The sequence below is a fragment of the Oncorhynchus nerka genome, linkage group LG13, assembly GCF_034236695.1.
Source record: "Oncorhynchus nerka isolate Pitt River linkage group LG13, Oner_Uvic_2.0, whole genome shotgun sequence".
NCBI lineage: Eukaryota > Metazoa > Chordata > Actinopteri > Salmoniformes > Salmonidae > Oncorhynchus > Oncorhynchus nerka.
The window spans coordinates 56,425,081-56,445,854 of record NC_088408.1 but is presented as its reverse complement, the minus strand read 5'-3'; the positions used below and the strand labels follow the sequence as shown (position 1 = coordinate 56,445,854).

The window sequence follows — 20,774 nt, the reverse complement described above, 5'->3', positions numbered from 1 at the left end:
CTTTTAAGCGTTCGCTGGGACAATAACTCTCCAGCAACAATGGCACTCCATTTCGGCAATGTTTTCACATTTTGTCTTTTCTGTTTTTATACAGTTATGTACTTACACACATCTGTCAAATTCCGTGAGGGCTACTAGCATCGCAGCACAGTGCACACCATACATAACACACTGTTTTTGTGTACTGTATCGCTTGGCTAGAAAAAGCGGATGGTTCCTTGTATTTACGTTACTGCAGAAAGCATTGAGTGTAGAATCACTTTTAGATGGGTTTTCTCAACGGTTTCACTGAAGGTCACTGAAGGAAACAGAACCTGCTACGTTGGGAATTGCGTTGTGGGGTTGCTTTTTGTTCCAGATGGTGAATGTGTGCCACGGGGGGGACATAGACAAGTTTTGCAGGCGTGCACAATGTGTGTGTAAGAGTGAGCACCATCCATTATTTAGGCCTGGTTCCTCCATGGTTTCTTGGTGTTTCTCTAGTCCTCCAGAGGCAGTGGGATTCGTGTCCAGGGCCTTGTTTAGGAGATGTATGGTTTCCCAGTGCCTGCCTGCTACATCATGCCCTGAGGATTCCGACACACTTACCCACTCTCACTTGTGTGTTTCACACACAAACACACAAACACGGGCGGATATGTATTCCAGCTTGGTTCCAAAGGCTAGCGCCGCAAAGCCACGCTCTGTGTCACCTTCACCCCCACTGACTCTCACTTTGCACCGGTGCAATTATGCTGTTGTGCCTTATTTGACCTTTGACCCCTGCTCGAGCCAGGATGTAATGCTCAGCATATCCAAGGACAGGGAGGGGCTCTGGGAACAACGTCATTAGCCTCTCAACTCTGCGCACTTGGCCATCGTAAAGGTCAATGACCAGGATCTGTGGCAATTCACCTGCAGCAGAGCGTGTGTGTGTGTGTGTGTACATGGGAGAGAGCACCTCTTAGATCACTGCTCCCAATCTTCCAGTCAGGTCAACCATCAAACACATCCATCACTCTCCCCTCTCTTCCCCTCGTCCCTCACCCTCCACCATATCCTAACTGCAGCCTCTGGTCAAGCTCGAACAAACGCTGGCATGTCTGCCTGCCCGCACTCCTTTACCTGATGTCAATTAATGGCTTGAAGTAATTTCGTCTGACAATCCCTGTTCCCAGCGAGAGGCTATAGCAGACATGTCACTGAGATGACCTTTGTGCCCATGTGCAGCCAAGAGCAGTTTTTTTCTCTTCTTAAGAATTTCAGACAAACCAGGAAACTTCCTTTGTACTTTGTTAATGAGTTATCGATTTGAAACAATGCCGTGGCAAATATTGTCTGATTAGCTTGACTCCAGCAAGGTCACAGTGCTATAGAGTCTCAATGCGATCATCTTTTGGGTATTTGAGCACGTGCACACACACACACGCACACACACTGTCCGTGCATCTCTGTCTCTCACTCAGTCTAACACACATTATTCCTTCTTTTTTCTTTCTTTTCTCTTTCTCTCTCTCTGGCAACTTGACTTTCCATAGGCACTACCAGCTAATTACCCACAATGTTACAGTAATCCCCCCCCATCTCTGCCACGAATTTTCTCCATATCTTCTCCTCAGCCTGCAGACCGTTGTGTCTTTGTACGATTCTCAGCCAACTTTGTCTGGAAGGAAAGCGTCTGAAGGGGAAGAGCGCTCGAGAGAACACCTGACGAGTCCTTGTCCAAGACGTTGATTGGAATTCAATTGCAAACGGGGAGTTTGAGTGAAGGTCCACATCCTAATAGCGGCGATGTTAATACCAAGCTATGTAATTACCTGCGCCGCCGCTTGTTTAATATTTAATAATTAGCCCAAATGAAAATTATTCACTTACCCGCTGTAAGGGACATGTTAAATATTCAAATGAGCGGGCTTCGGGTGTGTTTACACACAAGCGCACGCGCGTACACACACACACGCACGCGCACGCACACACACACACACAGAGAGAGAGAGAGATTGAATGAGAGAGATTGAATGAGAGAGAGAGGTGTACATGACCTGTGGCTTGGCATTTGGAAATCACTGACCTAACTTCTATTGCTCTCTGTCTCTCTTTTCCTCCAGCATCCCTCTCACTCTCTTTATCTATCACTCTCAAGTGGTTTTTAGACAGACAGCGGAATATCGCACATAATTTTTTAGAACTAACCCAAGATTGACAACAGCCGGTCGTTTCCAATGGGAGCAAATGAATCATAGTGGGCAGAACAAGCAAGGAGGATGGCAGAACCAAGCACGATCGAGCGAGATCCTATTGGCGTGTTCTAGCATGTATTTGGATATTTCCGTTAGGGAACGCCTACTCTGTGATGTGCACGTGGGCAATAAATCAAATCAACCTTGCACTCCTTCTAAACAACACCGTCTTTTGAAACTTTGACAAAGGGGAGCGTCTAGAAAACTTAGTCCTCTCTGTTCGTAACAGATTTTAGCTTTGGGAACAGAAAACTGTATTGAGATCAAAAATGTTTAATTTAATTTGCACAGGCGTGAGCACCGTTGGTTGCTCTGTCTGGATATAACCCCCCCCAGGCTTCACTGAAAATTAATGGGCCACCTTGTCTGCCAGGTGCTGTCTGTCAAGGCCCTCACTCTTGTCAGTGTTGCTGTTGTTTGAGCAACTATAAGTCTTCGTTGCCCAGTGTTTTTCTGACTGTATGAGGGCTATGGCTCTCTTCTTCTGAATACTAGAAAGCTCAATTGGCACCCTATTCCTTATGCAGTGCACTACTTTTGACCAGGGCCCATAGGGAGCCATTTTGGATTCAGTCTTAGTCTCTGTCGAATCCTCTTCCAAGCTTCCCTGAGGTCTTTAGCTTTCACTCTGTTCGTCAGGAGGGACTCCGGCAAAGGGAGAGAGGGAGGGAGAGATGGGGGGTAGGGGAAGCCTGTAGTGGTTGTTTGTCGGAGTGTGTTGATGCTGTTAGATTCATTGTTTCCTGTGTTGATGGGCTGGGCCGTTTGTCTTGGCGTTGGTGCTGTTATTGTGGCCGTAGCAGGGTGCTCTCCTCTCCCTGCCTCTCATTACTGTCCTGTAAACAGAGAGCAGGAACTAGGGAAAGAAAACACACAGGGAGTTTCTGGAGGACTGTGGGAGTGTGTGGGCCTCAGTGGTAGGAGGGGTAGGATGGGTGGAGAATGGAAAGCACTGTTAGCCTCTGTAGTGCCGATACACTTTCTCACAACACAGAGCAAAACTAGCAAGCTGGGCAAAGTCCGATTCTGACCTGTCGAGGGCGTTGGTCAATAGACACTTTAGTGTGTGTGTGCGTGCGTGCACTCTCGTGCTTGTGTGCAAGCATACAGTGCCTTCAGAAAGTATTCACACCCCTTGACTTTTTCCACATTTTGTTGTGTTACAAAGTGAGATTAAAATTGGTTGAATTGTAGTTTTTTTTGTCAATGATCTACACAAAGTGGAATAATTATTATCATTTATTTTTGATGGAGAATAATATATCTTCATTAGATAAGTATTCACACCCCTAACTCAATACAAGTTACACTCACCTTTGGCAGCGATTACAGCAGTGAGTCTCTAAGAGCTTAGTCTCTAAGAGCAAGACAATGATCCAACACACCTCCAGGCTGTGTAAGGTCTATTTGACCAAGAAGGAGAGTGATCTATCAGATTACCTGGCTTCCAGAAACCCAACCTCAACCCAATTGAGATGGTTTGGGAGGAGTTGGACCGCAGAGTGAAGGAAAAGTGCTCAGCGTATGTGGGAACTCCTTAAAGAGTTTTGAAAAAGCATTCCAGGTGAAGCTGGTTGAGAAAATGCCAAGAGTGTGCAAAGCTGTCATCAATGCAAAGGGTGGCTGCTTTGAAGAGTCTAAAATCTAAAATATATTTTGATCTGTTTAACACTTTTTTGGTTACTACATGATTCCATATGTGTTATTTCATAGTTTTGATGTTTTCACTATTATTCTACAATGTAGAAATTCGTTTTTTTTTTATATATAAAAAAAACCCTTGAATGAGTAGGTGTGTCCAAACTTTTGACTGGTACTATATCTTATAGTCACATGGATGTTATAATTCATCTGATTACCAGTAAGAATAAAACCACTCTTTTTTTGTTGTTTAAGCCATGATTAAAGAAAATACAACTTCCCCAATCACTCTTCCATTTTGCTTCACCTTAACCTGTAGAGTATCTGGGCTCTGGGCTCCCGAGTGGTGCAGCGGTTTAAGGCACTGCATCTCCGTGCAAGAGGCTTCACTACAGTACCTGGTTCTAATCCAGGCTGTATCACATCCGGCCGTGATTGGGAGTCCAATAGGGCGGCGCACAATTGGCCCAGCGTTGCCGGGTTTGCCGGAGTAGGCCGACATTGTAAATAGGAATTTGTTCTTAACTGACTGAGTTAAATAAAGGTTAAATAAAAATAAATTAGAGTGAGTCTCTTGTAAGCAAATTATATCATACTTTTATCATTTAGCCTCTTTACGTTTACAGCTTTAGCTAGCAATGGTAATCCTGATATGAATTTAATTGAATTTCAATTGAAAAGCCAACTTTGTGTACCGACTTCTAATTCCACTATAGTTCATCATAGCCAGTTTAATGCAAAATATGTCCATCTTATTTTCTTGAATAATACAGGTAAATGTGAAGGGCCTTACGATGAATTTACACAAAGTAACAGAACATAGAACAAAAAACAATAACCTACATTTAAACATCGACTGCAATGTGCAGCGGGTAGGTTTTTCCGTATTAACATCGTATTTTAATGTCTCCTTTGTGCACAAAGCAAAAGGTAAACAACTAACAGAGCAGTGTTGATTTCAGAATGTTCATCAGTTTAGTAGCCCTGGGCTCGTCCTACTGCAGAGAAGGGATGCGAGGGTTCAGGAAGGTGCTATGCCTGGGAATAGCCAAGGAGTTATGTCCTTCTTCCTGTACAAATTCCTATCAATATACAGTTTGACAACAATGAGTCTTACCCTACAGCCCTTCTGTCAGTGCTCCTTGAAGACGGGAAACAGCTTTTGCCATTGCGCAAAGCTCTCTAGAGGGTAATGTTTGTTCATCCCAAACGGCCTATGTGCATGCATATATGCATCTGTCTTTGATTTGAATCATGTCTCCTTTTGCACCACGCGCCAAAGCCTTTCAAAACACCTGATCTGTTCAGCTGGAGTGGACCTGTATCTCAATTTCCCCTCGCATGGCTCTGGAGTGGTAGAAAGGGAAGTAGAAAGGGGTAAAAGGAGTGATGAAGTGGATAGCAGAAGAGAGGAGGAGAGGCAGAGAGATGTGGTGTTGAGTGATTGTCTCAGCGCTAGCTAGCTGGGCAGGTTGACAGCTCCTCTCTCTCTCTGCTCTGTGCTGGTGGCAGTAATCAGTGAGGAACACTAGTCTTGAAAACCCAGACACACAGTTTGCCTTGTGTTTAGTGTCACTCAAACGTAGTCCTACCCTAACCAGTCTGGAAACAGACAGCTCGCACGGTATCCAGCTAATTAATACAAACGCACACACCGCCGAGAGCTCCACACACTGTACTGTATGACAGTGAAAGGTGTGTGAGATAACACTCAGGGAGGTAGCACGCAGTGAGGGGCAGTAAGCAGGTGATTATGGATAATAGATAAGTGTACAGTGCCTTCAGAAAGTACTCACACCCCTTGATTGTTCCCCACATTTTGTTGTGTTACAGCCTGAATTCTAAATGTATTAAATTCAGATTTTGTGTCACGGATCTACACACAATAGCACATAATGTCAAAGTGTAATTCTGTTTTTAGAAATATTGACAAGTTATAAAAAGATGAAAAGCTGAAATGTCCTGGGCTAATACTTATTCAACCCTTTTGTTATGGCACACCTAAATAAGTTCAAGCCTAAATAAGTTCAGCTGCTCATGCTTTGAGCATGCCCGGCTAAGCACGCTCGGCTGTGAAGTGGTCTGGTAGGTTTGTAACAAAAGCGCACTTTTTTAAACTTCTAAACTAGATGCTTAATATCAATAGTAGCCACAAACAACAAACATGCCTCTAACTCAAAGCAACACTGGATACCACACATGCCTCCACGATACGGGCGTTTGAACTCAAGTTGGAATCCAGAGAAAAATTGAGGGAAAAGGGCTCAGCGACCTATATGGTCACTTGACGGCGCTAACCAAGAACTACGTCACTTAACCGAGAACTACTTCACCTAACCAAGAACTACGTCACCTATCCAAGAATTACGTCACCTAACCAAGAACTACTTCACCTAACCAAGAACTACGTCACCTATCCAAGAACTACGTCACCTAACCAAGAACTACTTCACCTAACCAAGAACTACGTCACCTATCCAAGAACTACTTCACCTATCCAAGAACTACTTCACCTAACCAAGAACTACTTCACCTAACCAAGAACTACGCCACCTATCCAAGAACTACGTCACCTAACCAAGAACTACTTCACCTAACCAAGAACTACGTCACCTATCCAAGAACTACGTCACCTAACCAAGAACTACTTCACCTAACCAAGAACTACTTCACCTAACCAAGAACTACGTCACCTAACCAAGAACTACTTCACCTAACCAAGAACTACGTCACCTAACCAAGAACTACTTCACCTAACCAAGAACTACTTCACCTAACCAAGAACTACGTCACCTAACCAAGAACTACTTCACCTAACCAAGAACTACTTCACCTAACCAAGAACTATGTCACCTAACCAAGAACTACTTCACCTAACCAAGAACTACTTCACCTAACCAAGAAATACGTCACCTAACCAAGAACTACTTCACCTAACCAAGAACTACTTCACCTAACCAAGAACTACTTCACCTAACCAAGAACTACTTCACCTAACCAAGAACTACTTCACCTAACCAAGAACTACGTCACCTAACCAAGAACTACTTCACCTAACCAAGAACTACGTCACCTAACCAATAACTACTTCACCTAACCAAGAACTACTTCACCTAACCAAGAACTACGTCACCTAACCAAGAACTACTTCACCTAACCAAGAACTACTTCACCTAACCAAGAACTACGTCACCTAACCAAGAACTACGTCACCTAACCAAGAACTACTTCACCTAACCAAGAACTACTTCACCTAACCAAGAACTACTTCACCTAACCAAGAACTACGTCACCTAACCAAGAACTACTTCACCTAACCAAGAACTACGTCACCTAACCAAGAACTACTTCACCTAACCAAGAACTACTTCACCTAACCAAGAACTACGTCACCTAACCAAGAACTACTTCACCTAACCAAGAACTACTTCACCTAACCAAGAACTAATCATCACCTAACCAATAACTACTTCACCTAACCAAGAACTACTTCACCTAACCAAGAACTACGTCACCTAACCAAGAACTACTTCACCTAACCAAGAACTACTTCACCTAACCAAGAACTACTTCACCTAACCAAGAACTACTTCACCTAACCAAGAACTACGTCACCTAACCAAGAACTACGTCACCTAACCAAGAACTACTTCACCTAACCAAGAACTACTTCACCTAACCAAGAACTACGTCACCTAACCAAGAACTACGTCACCTAACCAAGAACTACTTCACCTAACCAAGAACTACTTCACCTAACCAAGAACTACTTCACCTAACCAAGAACTACTTCACCTAACCAAGAACTACGTCACCTAACCAAGAACTACTTCACCTAACCAAGAAAGTCACCTAACCAATAACTACTTCACCTAACCAAGAACTACTTCACCTAACCAAGAACTACGTCACCTAACCAAGAACTACTTCACCTAACCAAGAACTATTCACCTAACCAAGAACCTAACCAAGAACTACGTCACCTAACCAAGAACTACTTCACCTAACCAAGAACTACTTCACCTAACCAAGAACTACTTCACCTAACCAAGAACTACTTCACCTAACCAAGAACTACTTCACCTAACCAAGAACTACGTCACCTAACCAAGAACTACTTCACCTAACCAAGAACTACTTCACCTAACCAAGAACTACTTCACCTAACCAAGAACTACGTCACCTAACCAAGAACTACTTCACCTAACCAAGAACTACTTCACCTAACCAAGAACTACGTCACCTAACCAATAACTACTTCACCTAACCAAGAACTACTTCACCTAACCAAGAACTACGTCACCTAACCAAGAACTACTTCACCTAACCAAGAACTACTTCACCTAACCAAGAACTACTTCACCTAACCAAGAACTACTTCACCTAACCAAGAACTACGTCACCTAACCAAGAACTACGTCACCTAACCAAGAACTACTTCACCTAACCAAGAACTACTTCACCTAACCAAGAACTACGTCACCTATCCAAGAACTACTTGCTTCTGTTGATGCAAAACTAAACAAGCTTGTGTTGTTGGACAGGCTGGAAAACCTCATAGAAGATCTGAAAGAGTTGGGGGGAAAAAAATGTATTTCACAAGCATTTTATTGGAGAAATACACAAAAGGACTCTGATGTATTGAAGAAAGCTGTGAAAGGTGTACAAACAATTGTGGAAGTCATCACTACTGAAAACTTCAAAATGAAGGAGAAAATCCTGCACCTAACTACTCGATCGACGAGAGACAATCTTATCTTGAGTGGAATAGCTGAAAAGCCAGAAGAAAATGTGGAGGACACACTGAAAACATTCCTGGTTAATGAACTACAACTGGACAACGACACGGTGCAGAGCATCTCTTTCCATCTGGTCCACCGGGTGAGATCCAAGCCAATGTCAGGAGGGAGCTAGGGAGGACGACCCACTGGCCCCCGTCCAATCGTGGCCAGGTTCGAACATTAGAAGCAGAAGGAGCTGGTTCTGAGCCACGGACGGCATCTGGCTGGGAAGCCGTTTGGGATGAACAAACAGTACCCTCTAGAGAGCTTTGCGCAATGGCAAAAGCTGTTTCCCGTCTTCAAGGAGCACTGACAGAAGGGCTGTAGGGTAAGACTCATTGTTGTCAAACTGTATATTGATAGGAATTTGTACAGGAAGAAGGACATAACTCCTTGGCTATTCCCAGGCATAGCACCTTCCTGAACCCTCGCATCCCTTCTCTGCAGTAGGACGAGCCCAGGGCTACTAAACTGATGAAAATACTTCATTCTGAAATCAACACTGCTCTGTTAGTTGTTTACCTTTTGCTTTGTGCACAAAGGAGACATTCAAATACGATGTTAATACGGACAAACCTACCCGCTACACATTGCAGTCGATGTTTAAATGTAGGTTATTGTTTTTTGTTCTGTTACATTGTGTAAATTCATCGTAAGGCCCTTTACATTTACCTGTATTATTCAAGAAAATAAGATGGACATATTTTGCATTAAACTGGCTATGATGAACTATAGTGGAATTAGAAGTCGGTACACAAAGTTGGCTTTTCAATTGAAATTCAATTAAATTCATATCAGGATTACCATTGCTAGCTAAAGCTGTAATGGCAAAAAACTGTAAACATAAAGAGGCTAGCTAAATGATAAAAGTATGATATAATTTGTTTACAAGAGACTCACTCTTTAAAAAAAAAAATGTTTGAACCTTTATTTAACTAGGCAAGTCAGTTAAGAACAAATGATTTACAATGACGGCCTAGGAACAATGGGTTAACTACCTTGTTCAGGGGCAGAATTACATTTTTTTTTACCTCGGGGAGTCGATCTAGCCAACCTTTCGGTTACTGTCCCAACGCTCTAACCACTAGGCTACCTACCGCCCCAAATCCATAGTGTGTTTATAGTTCTTCAGTCCTGGAGTGTTTAATTGGTATGGTAACAGTTGGACAGCTCACTGGGAGCCTGAGAGGATCCTCATATTGTACATTCTAGAGGGACTCTATGTACTGTTGGTTACCGTCAACAGTGCCACAATCAATCCGCACACGCACGCACACTCCAAAACGTCAGTGACAGTCATCACTTGAAGATGCTGGCAACAGGTGATCAGTGGGGAATCTGTACGACCTGGCACACACACATCGGACGACCTGGGGGGAAATGGAAAATAAGTGAAATAAAAAATATAAACTAAACGGGCAGGCGTGTGACAGGAAGCGAGTCTCTGAGGGCGGCCCGCTTCGCAGGAGCTAATTAACCCCGGAAAATAATTACATCAATATGCAAATGAGTGTTTAGATAATGCGACGTGCTATCGGGCCAGATAGTCAATCAGGGGAGGTGGGTGGGCGTGTGGAGCTGTGTGGCGCGATGGGGCCAGGTGTCGGGGCTCTGCGCTCGGGCGATAAGGGGAGACGCTACCTGGTTGCCACGACGACCACGCCGCTGTGGTCACAGCGCTGCTGTGCCGCTGCTCGAGCTCCAAACAAGCCAAATCGAATGTGAAGCAGGCGGAAACTGGACCTCCCAGAGCACTCCTTCATACGCAGCACAGCGCCTAACCATTTAAAGACCCTGGTGCTTTTGTCTAGCTGTTTTGCTCCATTCTCCGACTCTGCTATTGACACAGAATATTAAGACCAATAACACATGGTTAGACGCCAGGGATATTCAGAAGGGAAGTCCACGCGACCAGCCAACAAGCCTCCGTAGGGAGGGTCAGGTGAAGAGAGGGAGAACAGGTGGTGAAGTTGGAGGGTGGGAGGAAATGATTATGAAACAGAGCCCTGTAGATGAAGGGTGACACAGAGAAGGAGAGGAGGGCTTCAAAGGACTTTGATGTCACAGGCCTTCAGGCAGCCAACTCTGCCCCCCCCTCCACCCGCAGTTGATCAGGGTGGGGCAGGGCGCAGCATTACCCGCTGTTGCATCACCCTCCGTAGAGTCTGTCTCTGAACCCAGCCGCCCTCCCTCCCCATCTCATTATGCCGGCAAACATAAACAAGCTGATGGGTTCATTTACTGTACCTCCACACACACGCGCACACACAGTCGCCCTGCAAAATAACAACAGCCTAACAACAACTAGATTGAAAAGTGTACTTTTGTCTGTTTTTAATATTCAAAGCTTGGGTGTGAGTGGGTGTAAGCTGTGTCATCAGTGAAATAACACAGCATCTTTCCCTGATATCTATGAAACAGCCATTGCCTTGGATAAACCACTAGATCTCTCAGTCACAGCATAGTATCCAACAATCTCCCCAGACATTTAGTCTAAGTGGGCATGAAGCTTTGTTACTTTTTACCCCTGTGAGTAAACACCATGCAGGCAGCTTAACCAGACTATTTTTGCTCTGAAATGGCTTTGGAGTGGCTTCACCTTTTGACAGCAAGGGTATTTATTTGGGAATCGATTATCTAGCCTGCTGAGGGTGGATGGAGAATGGCACAAACAATTGCACTTAGTGATGCTCCATTAAAATACAACCCACGTGGGTTTACTTTATGGTCAGACAAATCCATGGTGTGTACTGTGTGTGGGTGTAGGTGTGTGTGCGTCCTCTCTGTTGTTCTCTCCCCTGACCTTCCCCTGTGTTTGCCCATTACGCCTTTATTGCCGTATAGATGCTCCATCGATCCAGGCACAAATGAAGATTTAAACGTTACGTCACGCGACCTATCGAGTTTTACATTTAGGGCATTTGCAATATGCAAGACTTATTGATCCAACGAGCAGTCAGCGTTTATAAAACACACCCTCTGCCATCAGCAGTGCTTTTTCATTTTTATTTCTGGAGGCCTACATGCCAACTGTGACAGAACTTTCTCTCACCTTTTTCCTCTTTTTACGTCTCTCAGAGTTAGTTCACTTTTTTTTTAACTCTGATCTTTCTCCCGCTTCTTTTCACTGTCTATGACACACTGGCAGTGTCTTTCTCAACCCTTCTTCAATCTCTCTCGCTGACGCTGTTCTAACTCTCTGCGATGTGGGGTTTTTTTGTGTGTCTTTTCTTCTTGTTTTTGGGGGATGTGACGTGAAGTTCTGTCCTTGTGTTCCAGGAAAACGGCTCCCCCGAGGAACACGTGCTCTACGTGTGGGACCACTTTGTGTCCAAAGCCGCCGCCAGGAACGTCTTTGTCGTGGCGCACAGCTACGGAGGCCTGTCGTTGGTGGAGCTGGTGAGTGGTTGCTTTCTTTCCTCTGCCCCCCCATCCCCCCAGCATACTACCTCTGGGACAGTCAGCCAGTGTGGTAGCGTGTGAAATGCGGTGGGATGATTAAAAATAAATAACGTTTAGTTTCTTTGAGAAAGTGCTGCTTCTATAAACAAGCCAGTTCATCCCTGTCCTAGGGCGCAATCCACTTCCTCTCCTCCGCACAACAAGACGTAGGGAGAAAATGGAGAGAGAACTAGAAAAAAAACAAGGTTTCTATTAAACCACGCTGCGGAGCATGCAAAACTGCAAGTCGTAGAAGATGAGAGAGTTGGGGGGTGGTCTCTGCATCTGTGTGTCTTTCTAGTGTTGAGTCTATAATTAAGTCTAGCCTATATTTTTATAGTGTTGAGCTTATATGTACCTCTCAGTGTTTGTCTCTCAGTGTTTATTATTGGCAGCCTGAACGCCCGGGCTCACAGGGCTCTCTCCTTCTGTCTCTCTCTGCAGTGCTCAGATAGCTAGGCTGGACTAGGTGCTAGACTCACATGGCTCTCTTTCCTTCTGTCTCTCTCTGCAGTGCTCAGATAGCTAGGCTAGGCTAGGTGCTAGACTCAGAGCTCTCTCTCCTTCTGTCTCTCGCTGCAGTGCCTAGATAGCTAGGCTAGGTGCTAGGGTCACAGGGCTCTCTCTCTCCTTCTGTCTCTCCCTGCAGTACTCTGATAGCTAGGCTAGGCTAGGTACAATGCTCACAGGGCTATCTCTCCTTCTGTCTCTCTCTGCAGTGCTCAGATAGCTATTCTAGGTGGTCGGCTCACAGGGCTCTCTCTCCTTCTGTCTCTCTCTGCAGTGCTCAGATAGCTAGGCTAGGTGCTAGGCTCACAAAACTCTCGCCTCCTGTCTCTCTCTGTAGTGCTCAGATAGCTAGGCTATGTGCTAGGCTCGCAGGGCTCTCTCTCCTTCTGTCTCTCTCTGCAGTGCTCAGATAGCTAGGCTAGGCTAGGTGCTAGACTCACAGGGCTCTCTCTCTGCAGTGCTCAGATAGCTAGGCTAGGTGCTAGACTCACATGGCTCTCTCTCCTTCTGTCTCTCTGCAGTGCTCTGATAGCTAGGCTAGGTGCTAGGATCACAGGTCTTTCTCTCCTTCTGTCTCTCTCTGCAGTGCTCAGACAGCTAGGCTAGGTGCTAGGCTCACAGGGCTCTCTCTACTTCTGTCTCTCTCTGCAGTGCTCAGATAGCTAAGCTAGGCTAAGTGCTAGGCTCACAGGGCTCTCTCTCCTTCTGTTTCTCTGCAGTGCTCAGATAGCTAGGCTAGGCTAGGTGCTAGACTCACAGGGCTCTCTCTCTCTGTAGTGCTCAGATAGCTAGGCTATGTGCTAGGCTCGCAGGACTCTCTCTCCTTCTGTCTCTCTCTGCAGTGCTCAGATAGCTAGGCTAGGCTAGGTGCTAGACTCCGAGCTCTCTCTCCTTCTGTCTCTCGCTGCAGTGCCTAGATAGCTAGGCTAGGTGCTAGGGTCACAGGGCTCTCTCTCTCCTTCTGTCTCTCCCTGCAGTACTCTGATAGCTAGGCTAGGTGCTAGGCTCACAAAACTCTCGCCTCCTGTCTCTCTCTGTAGTGCTCAGATAGCTAGGCTATGTGCTAGGCTCGCAGGGCTCTCTCTCCTTCTGTCTCTCTCTGCAGTGCTCAGATAGCTAGGCTTGGCTAGGTGCTAGACTCAGAGGGCTCTCTTTCCTTCTGTCCCTCACTGCAGTGCGAGTGTAGCGAAATGCTTGTGCTTCTAGTTCCGACAATGCAGTAATAACCAACAAGTAATCTAACTAACAATTCCAAAACTACTGCCTTATACACACAAGTGTAGGGGGATAAAGAATATGTACATAAAGATATATGAATGAGTGATGGTACAGAGCGGCATAGGCAAGATACAGTAGATGGTATCGAGTACAGTATATACATATGAGATGAGTATGTAAACAAAGTGGCATAGTTAAAGTGGCTAGTGATACATGTATTACATAAAGATGCAGTAGATGATATAGAGTACAGTATATACGTATACATATGAGATGAATAATGTAGGGTATGTAAACATTATATTAGGTAGCATTGTTTAAAGTGGCTAGTGATATATTTTACATAATTTCCCATCAATTCCCATTATTAAAGTGGCTGGAGTTGAGTCAGTGTGTTGGCAGCAGCCACTCAATGTTAGTGGTGGCTGTTTAACAGTCTGATGGCCTTGAGATAGAAGCTGTTTTTCAGTCTCTCGGTCCCAGCTTTGATGCACCTGTACTGACCTCGCCTTCTGGATGATAGCGGGGTGAACAGGCAGTGGCTCGGGTGGTTGTTGTCCTTGATGATCTTTATGGCCTTCCTGTAACATCGGGGGTGTAGGTGTCCTGGAGGGCAGATAGTTTGCCCCCGGTGATGCGTTGTGCAGACCTCACTACCCTCTGGAGAGCCTTACGGTTGTGGGCGGAGCAGTTGCCGTACCAGGCGGTGATACAGCCCGCCAGGATGCTCTCGATTGTGCATCTGTAGAAGTTTGTGAGTGCTTTTGGTGACAAGCCGAATTTCTTCAGCCTCCTGAGGTTGAAGAGGCGCTGCTGCGCCTTCTTCACGATGCTGTCTGTGTGAGTGAACCAATTCAGTTTGTCTGTGATGTGTATGCCTAGGAACTTAAAACTTGCTACCCTCTCCACTACTGTTCCATCGATGTGGATAGGGGGGTGTTCCCTCTGCTGTTTCCTGAAGTCCACAATCATCTCCTTAGTTTTGTTGACGTTGAGTGTGAGGTTATTTTCCTGACACCACACTCCGAGGGCCCTCACCTCCTCCCTGTAGGCCGTCTCGTCGTTGTTGGTAATCAAGCCTACCACTGTTGTGTCGTCCGCAATGATTGATGATTGAGTTGGAGGCGTGCATGGCCACACAGTCGTGTGTGAACAGGGAGTACAGGAGAGGGCCTAGAACGCACCCTTGTGGAGCCCCAGTGTTGAGGATCAACGGGGTGGAGATGTTATTGCCTACCCTCACCACCTGGGGGTGGCCCGTCAGGAAGTCCAGTACCCAGTTGCACAGGGAGGGGTCGAGACCCAGGGTCTCGAGCTTGATGACGAGCTTGGAGGGTACTATGGTGTTAAATGCCGAGCTGTAGTCGATGAACAGCATTCTCACATAGGTATTCCTCTTGTCCAGATGGGTTAGGGCAGTGTGCAGTGTGGTTGAGATTGCATCGTCTGTGGACCTATTTGGGCGGTAAGCAAATTGGAGTGGGTCTAGGGTGTCAGGTAGGGTGGAGGTGATATGGTCCTTGACTAGTCTCTCAAAGCACTTCATGATGACGGAAGTGAGTGCTACGGGCGGTAGTCGTTTAGCTCAGTTACCTTAGCTTTCTTGGGAACAGGAACAATGGTGGCCCTCTTGAAGCATGTGGGAACAGCCGACTGGGATAGGGATTGATTGAATATGTCCGTAAACACACCAGCCAGCTGGTCTGCGCATGCTCTGAGGGCGCGGCTGGGGATGCCGTCTGGGCCTGCAGCCTTGCGAGAGTTAACACGTTTAAATGTTTTACTCACCTCGGCTGCAGTGAAGGAGAGGCCGCATGTTTTGGTTGCAGGCCGTGTCAGTGGCACTGTATTGTCCTCAAAGCGGGCAAAAAAGTTATTTTGTCTGCCTGGGAGCAAGACATCCTGGTCCGTGATGGGGCTGGTTTTCTTTTTGTAATCCGTGATTGACTGTAGACCCTGCCACATACCTCTTGTGTCTGAGCCGTTGAATTGAGATTCTACTTTGTCTCTATACTGACGCTTAGCTTGTTTGATTGCCTTGCGGAGGGAATAGCTACACTGTTTGAATTCGGTCATGTTACCGGTCACCTTGCCCTGATTAAAAGCAGGGTGCTAGGGTCACAGGGCTGTCTCTCCTTCTGTCCCTCACTGCAGTGCTCAGATAGCTAGGCTAGGCTAGGCGCTAGGCTCACAAAACTCTCTCCTTCTGTCTCTCTCTGTAGTGCTCAGATAGCTAGGCTATGTGCTAGACTCACAGGGCTCTCTCTCCTTCTGTCCCTCACTGCAGTGTTCAGATAGCTAGGCTTGGCTAGGTGCTAGACTCACAGGGCTCTCTCTCCTTCTGTCCCTCACTGCAGTGCTCAGATAGCTAGGCTAGGTGCTAGACTCACAGGGCTCTCTCTCCTTCTGTCTCTCTCTGCAGTGTGCAGATAGCTAGGCTAGGTGCTAGGGTCACAGAGCTCTCTCTCATTCTTACTCTCTGCAGTGCTCAGATAGCTAAGCTAGGCTAGGTGCTAGGCTCACAGGGCTCATTCTGTCTCTCTCTGCAGTGCTCAGATAGCTAGGCTAGACTATGTGCTAGGCTCGCAGGGCTCTCTCTCTGTAGGGCTCAGATAGCTAGGCTATGTGCTAGGCTCACAGGACTCTCTCTCCTTCTGTCTCTCTCTGCAGTGCTCAGATAGCTTGGTTAGGTGCTAGGCTCACAGGGCTCTCTCTCCTTCTGTCTCTCTCTGCAGTGCTCTGATAGCTAGGCTAGGTGCTAGGCTTACAGGTCTTTCTCTCCTTCTGTCTCTCTCTGCAGTGCTCAGACAGCTAGGCTCACAGGGCTCTCTCTACTTCTGTCTCTCTCTGCAGTGCTCTGACAGCTAGGCTGGGCTAGGTGCTAGGCTCACAGGGCTCTCTCTCCTTCTGTCTCTCTCTGCAGTGCTCTGATAGCTAGGCTAGGCTAGGTGCTAGGCTCACAGGTCTTTCTCTCCTTCTGTGTCTCTTTGCAGTGCTCAGACAGCTAGGCTAGGTGCTAGGCTCACAGGGCTCTCTCTACTTCTGTCGCTCTGCAGTGCTCAGATAGCTAGGCTAGGCTAGGTGCTAGACTCACAGGGCTCTCTCTCTGTAGTGCTCAGATAGCTAGGCTATGTGCTAGGCTCGCAGGACTCTCTCTCGCTGCAGTGTTCAGATAGCTAGGCTAGGCTAGGTGCTAGACTCCGAGCTCTCTCCCCTTCTGTCTCTCCCTGCAGTGCTCTGATAGCTAGGCTAGGGGCAAGGATCACATGGCTCTCTCTCCTTCTGTCTCTCTCTGCAGTGCTCAGATAGCTAGGCTAGGTGCTAAACTCACAGGGCTTTCTCTCCTTCTGTCTCTCTCTGCAGTGCTCAGATAGCTAGGCTAGGTGCTAGGCTCACAGTGCTCTCTCTCCTTCTGTCCCTCTCTGCACTGCTCTAATATCTAGGCTAGGCTAGGTTCACAGGGCTGTCTCTCTCTGCAGTGCTCAGATAGCTAGGCTAGGCTAGGTGCTAGGCTCACCGGGCTCTCTCCTTCTGTCTCTCTCTGCAGTGCTCTGATAGCTAGGCTAGGTGCAAGGCTCACAGGGCTCTCTCTCCTTCTGTCTCTCTCTGCAGTTCTCAGATTGCTAGGCTAGGTGCTAGACTCACAGGGCTCTCTTTCCTTCTGTCTCTCTCTGCAGTGCTCAGATAGCTTGGTTAGGTGCTAGGCTCACAGGGGTCTCTCTAATTATGTCTCTCTCTGCAGTGCTCAGATAGCTAGGCTAGGCTAGGTGCTAGACTCACAGGGCTCTCTCTCCTTCTGTCTCTCTCTGCAGTGCTCAGATAGCTAGGCTAGGCTATGTGCTAGACTCACAGGGCTCTCTTTCCTTCTGTCCCTCTCTGCAGTGCTCAGATAGCATGGTTAGGTGCTAGGCTCACAGGGGTCTCTCTAATTCTGTCTCTCTCTGCAGTGCTCAGATAGCTAGGCTAGGCTAGGTGCTCGTCTCACAGGGCTCTCTCTCCTTCTGTCTTTCTCTGCAATGCTCAGATAGCTAGGCTAGGTGCTAGACTCACAGGGCTCTCTCTCCTTCTGTCTCTCTCTGCAGTGCGATAGCTAGGCTAGGCTAGGTGCTAGGGTCACAGGGCTCTCTCTCCTTCTGTCTCTCTCTGCAGTGCGATAGCTAGGCTAGGCTAGGTGCTAGGGTCACAGGGCTCTCTCTCCTTCTGTCTCTCTCTGCAGTTCTCAGATAGCTAGGCTAGGTGCTCGTCTCACAGGGCTTTCTCTCCTTCTGTCTTTCTCTGCAGTACTCAGATAGCTTGGTTAGGTGCTAGGCTCACAGGGGTCTCTCTAATTCTGTCCCTCTCTGTAGTGCTCAGATGGCTAGGCTAGGCTAGGTGCTAGGCTCACAGGGCTCTCTCTCCTTCTGTCTCTCTCTGCAGTGCTCAGATAGCTTGGTTAGGTGCTAGGCTCACAGGGGTCTCTCTCCTTCTGTCTTTCTCTGCAATGCTCAGATAGCTAGGCTAGGTGCTAGACTCACAGGGCTCTCTCTCCTTCTGTCTCTCTCTGCAGTGCGATAGCTAGGCTAGGCTAGGTGCTAGGGTCACAGGGCTCTCTCTCCTGTCTCTCTCTGCAGTGCTCAGATAGCTAGGCTAGGTGCTCGGCTCACAGGGCTCTCTCCTTATGTCTCTCTCTGTAGGGCTCAGATAGCTAGGCTAGGTGCTAGACTCAGAGCTCTCTCTCCTTCTGTCTTTCTCTGCAGTGCTCAGATAGCTAGGCTAGGTGCTAGGGTCACAGGGCTGTCTCTCCTTCTGTCTCTCCCTGCAGTGCTCTGATAGCTACGCTAGGCTAGGTACAATGCTCACAGGGCTGTCTCTCCTTCTGTCTCTCTCTGCAGTGCTCATATAGCTAGGCTAGGCTATGTGCTAGACTCACAGGTCTCTCTTTCCTTCTGTCCCTCTTTGTAGTGCTCAGATAGCTAGGCTAGGCTAGGTGCTAGGCTCACAGGGCTCTCTCTCCTTCTGTCTCTCCCTGCAGTGCTCTGATAGCTAGGCTAGGCTAGGTGCTAGACTCAGAGCGCTCTCTCCTTCTGTCTTTATCTGCAGTGCTCAGATAGCTAGGCTAGGTGCTAGGGTCACAGGGCTCTCTCTCCTTCTGTCTCTCCCGGCAGTGCTCTGATAGCTAGGCTAGGTGCTAGGCTCACAGGGCTCTCTCTCCTTCTGTCTCTCCCGGCAGTGCTCTGATAGCTAGGCTAGGTGCTAGGGTCACAGGGCTCTCTCTCCTTCTGTCTCTCCCTTCAGTGCTCTGATAGCTATGCTAGGCTAGGTGCAAGGCTCACAGGGCTCTCTCTCCTTCTGTCTTTCTCTGCAGTTCTCAGATAGCTAGGCTAGGTGCTCGTCTCACAGGGCTCTCTCTCCTTCTGTCTTTCTCTGCCGTGCTCAGATAGCTAGGCTAGGTGCTAGACTCACAGGGCTCTCTCTCCTTCTGTCCCTCTCTGCCGTGCTCAGATAGCTTGGTTAGGTGCTAGGCTCACAGGGGTCTCTCTAATTCTGTCTCTCTCTGCAGTGCTCAGATAGCTTGGTTCGGTGCTAGGCTCACAGGGGTCTCTCTAATTCTGTCTCTCTCTGCAGTGCTCAGATAGCTAGGCTAGGCTAGGTGCTCGGCTCACAGGGCTCTCTCTCCAGTGCTCAGATAGCTTGGCTAGGTGGTAAGTGCACTAGGCTCACACAGCTCTCTCTCTCTCTCTCTCTGACAGCTGGTGCAGGAGCCTGGTGGTGATCATAGCTCTTTGATCTGTTGGATTTACTGGTAGACTCTCCATGAACCCACGTTATTTAAAGCATCTCTTTCCTCTGCTTTTGGGGAGGGGAGCGGAGGGTAGGTGAGGACAAGTGTAGTGTGGGGGGTGGGTGGTGTGGGTACTTGTCCCACTGGTAATTCCAGGAATATATACTGTTTCTCCTTTAAACCTACTCTTTTTTTATTTTGTAATATTAATTTGCTTGCTAAATATGAATGTGGTGTTTTGTCCGTGACAGCCATCCTCCCCCGCCTCTGTGTGTGCCAAGGATGGTGTGCTCTCTCTCTCTCTCTCTCACAGCCCCACTCCACTGCACTGTCATAGGTAAGCAGGTAGCGGTTAAGAGCGTTGGGCCAGTACATAAAAGATTGCTGGTTTGAATCCTAGAGCTGACTACTTGAGAAATCTGTTGATGTGGCCTTGAGCAAGGCACTTATCCCTTAATTGCTCCTGTACGTCGCCATGGATAAGAACGTCTGGTAAAATGTTAATGTATGGGCTGGGGAGTACAGCCATAGCCCCTGCTCTTCCCTACTGGGATCTAGCTTCATAGGGAGCAACGATCAGGTTCCTTCATTGCCACTGTTGGGACATTGTTGCGTTCATAAGCCTGGGGTGCTGGACCTTTCTCCACAATATCCTGTAAATGAACTAACCCACAACTGTAATTCAAACATTCACGTAAACACTTTAATGTGCGGAGACATGCACACCCCACACACGGAAATAGGGATATATACACACAAGCACTCACATCCCACAGACACATTCAGCCACCTAATTGAGGAGAAAGTGGCCGGGGGGGGCGGCATGGTGGGATGTGAGCCTTGCGGGATGAACCATTTGACACACAAGCAGACCCAGAGAAAACAAGCTGTCTCCGGGTTAATTATAGCTCCCTTTTGCAGTTAATAAACACGTTTCTGATCAAGCACATCAAACGATCTGCGATTAATTTCTCCTGCTCTGCCCTCCCCTGCTCGCTACCATGTATCCCCTCAGTTTGGAGCGCTCAACTGTTTCATTGCAATTTGATTTATTTTAAAACACTTCATAGTGTGTATAGACTAATTATAGTCACATCAAAGAGTAGCTAAATGCCTTTGAATGGGAGAAGATTGCTGCAGGGAGGAGGATGGCTTTATGTCGAAATCTACCAAGTTTTAATACCGGGAATAATTCATATTTAT

The 20,774-nt window shown here is 47.1% G+C and overlaps 1 protein-coding gene across 8 annotated transcripts in view; it reads left to right on the top strand.

Moving 5' to 3' along the window:
- Positions 1-20,774, top strand: part of arb2a (ARB2 cotranscriptional regulator A) — a 214,691-nt gene that overhangs the window by 86,606 nt on the left and 107,311 nt on the right. For all 8 annotated transcript variants that reach the window (XM_029677429.2, XM_029677424.2, XM_029677431.2 and 5 more), the window contains one exon: positions 11,921-12,040. In XM_029677429.2, the coding sequence (XP_029533289.2) occupies positions 11,921-12,040 (120 nt within the window). The remainder of the gene's footprint in view (positions 1-11,920; positions 12,041-20,774) is intronic.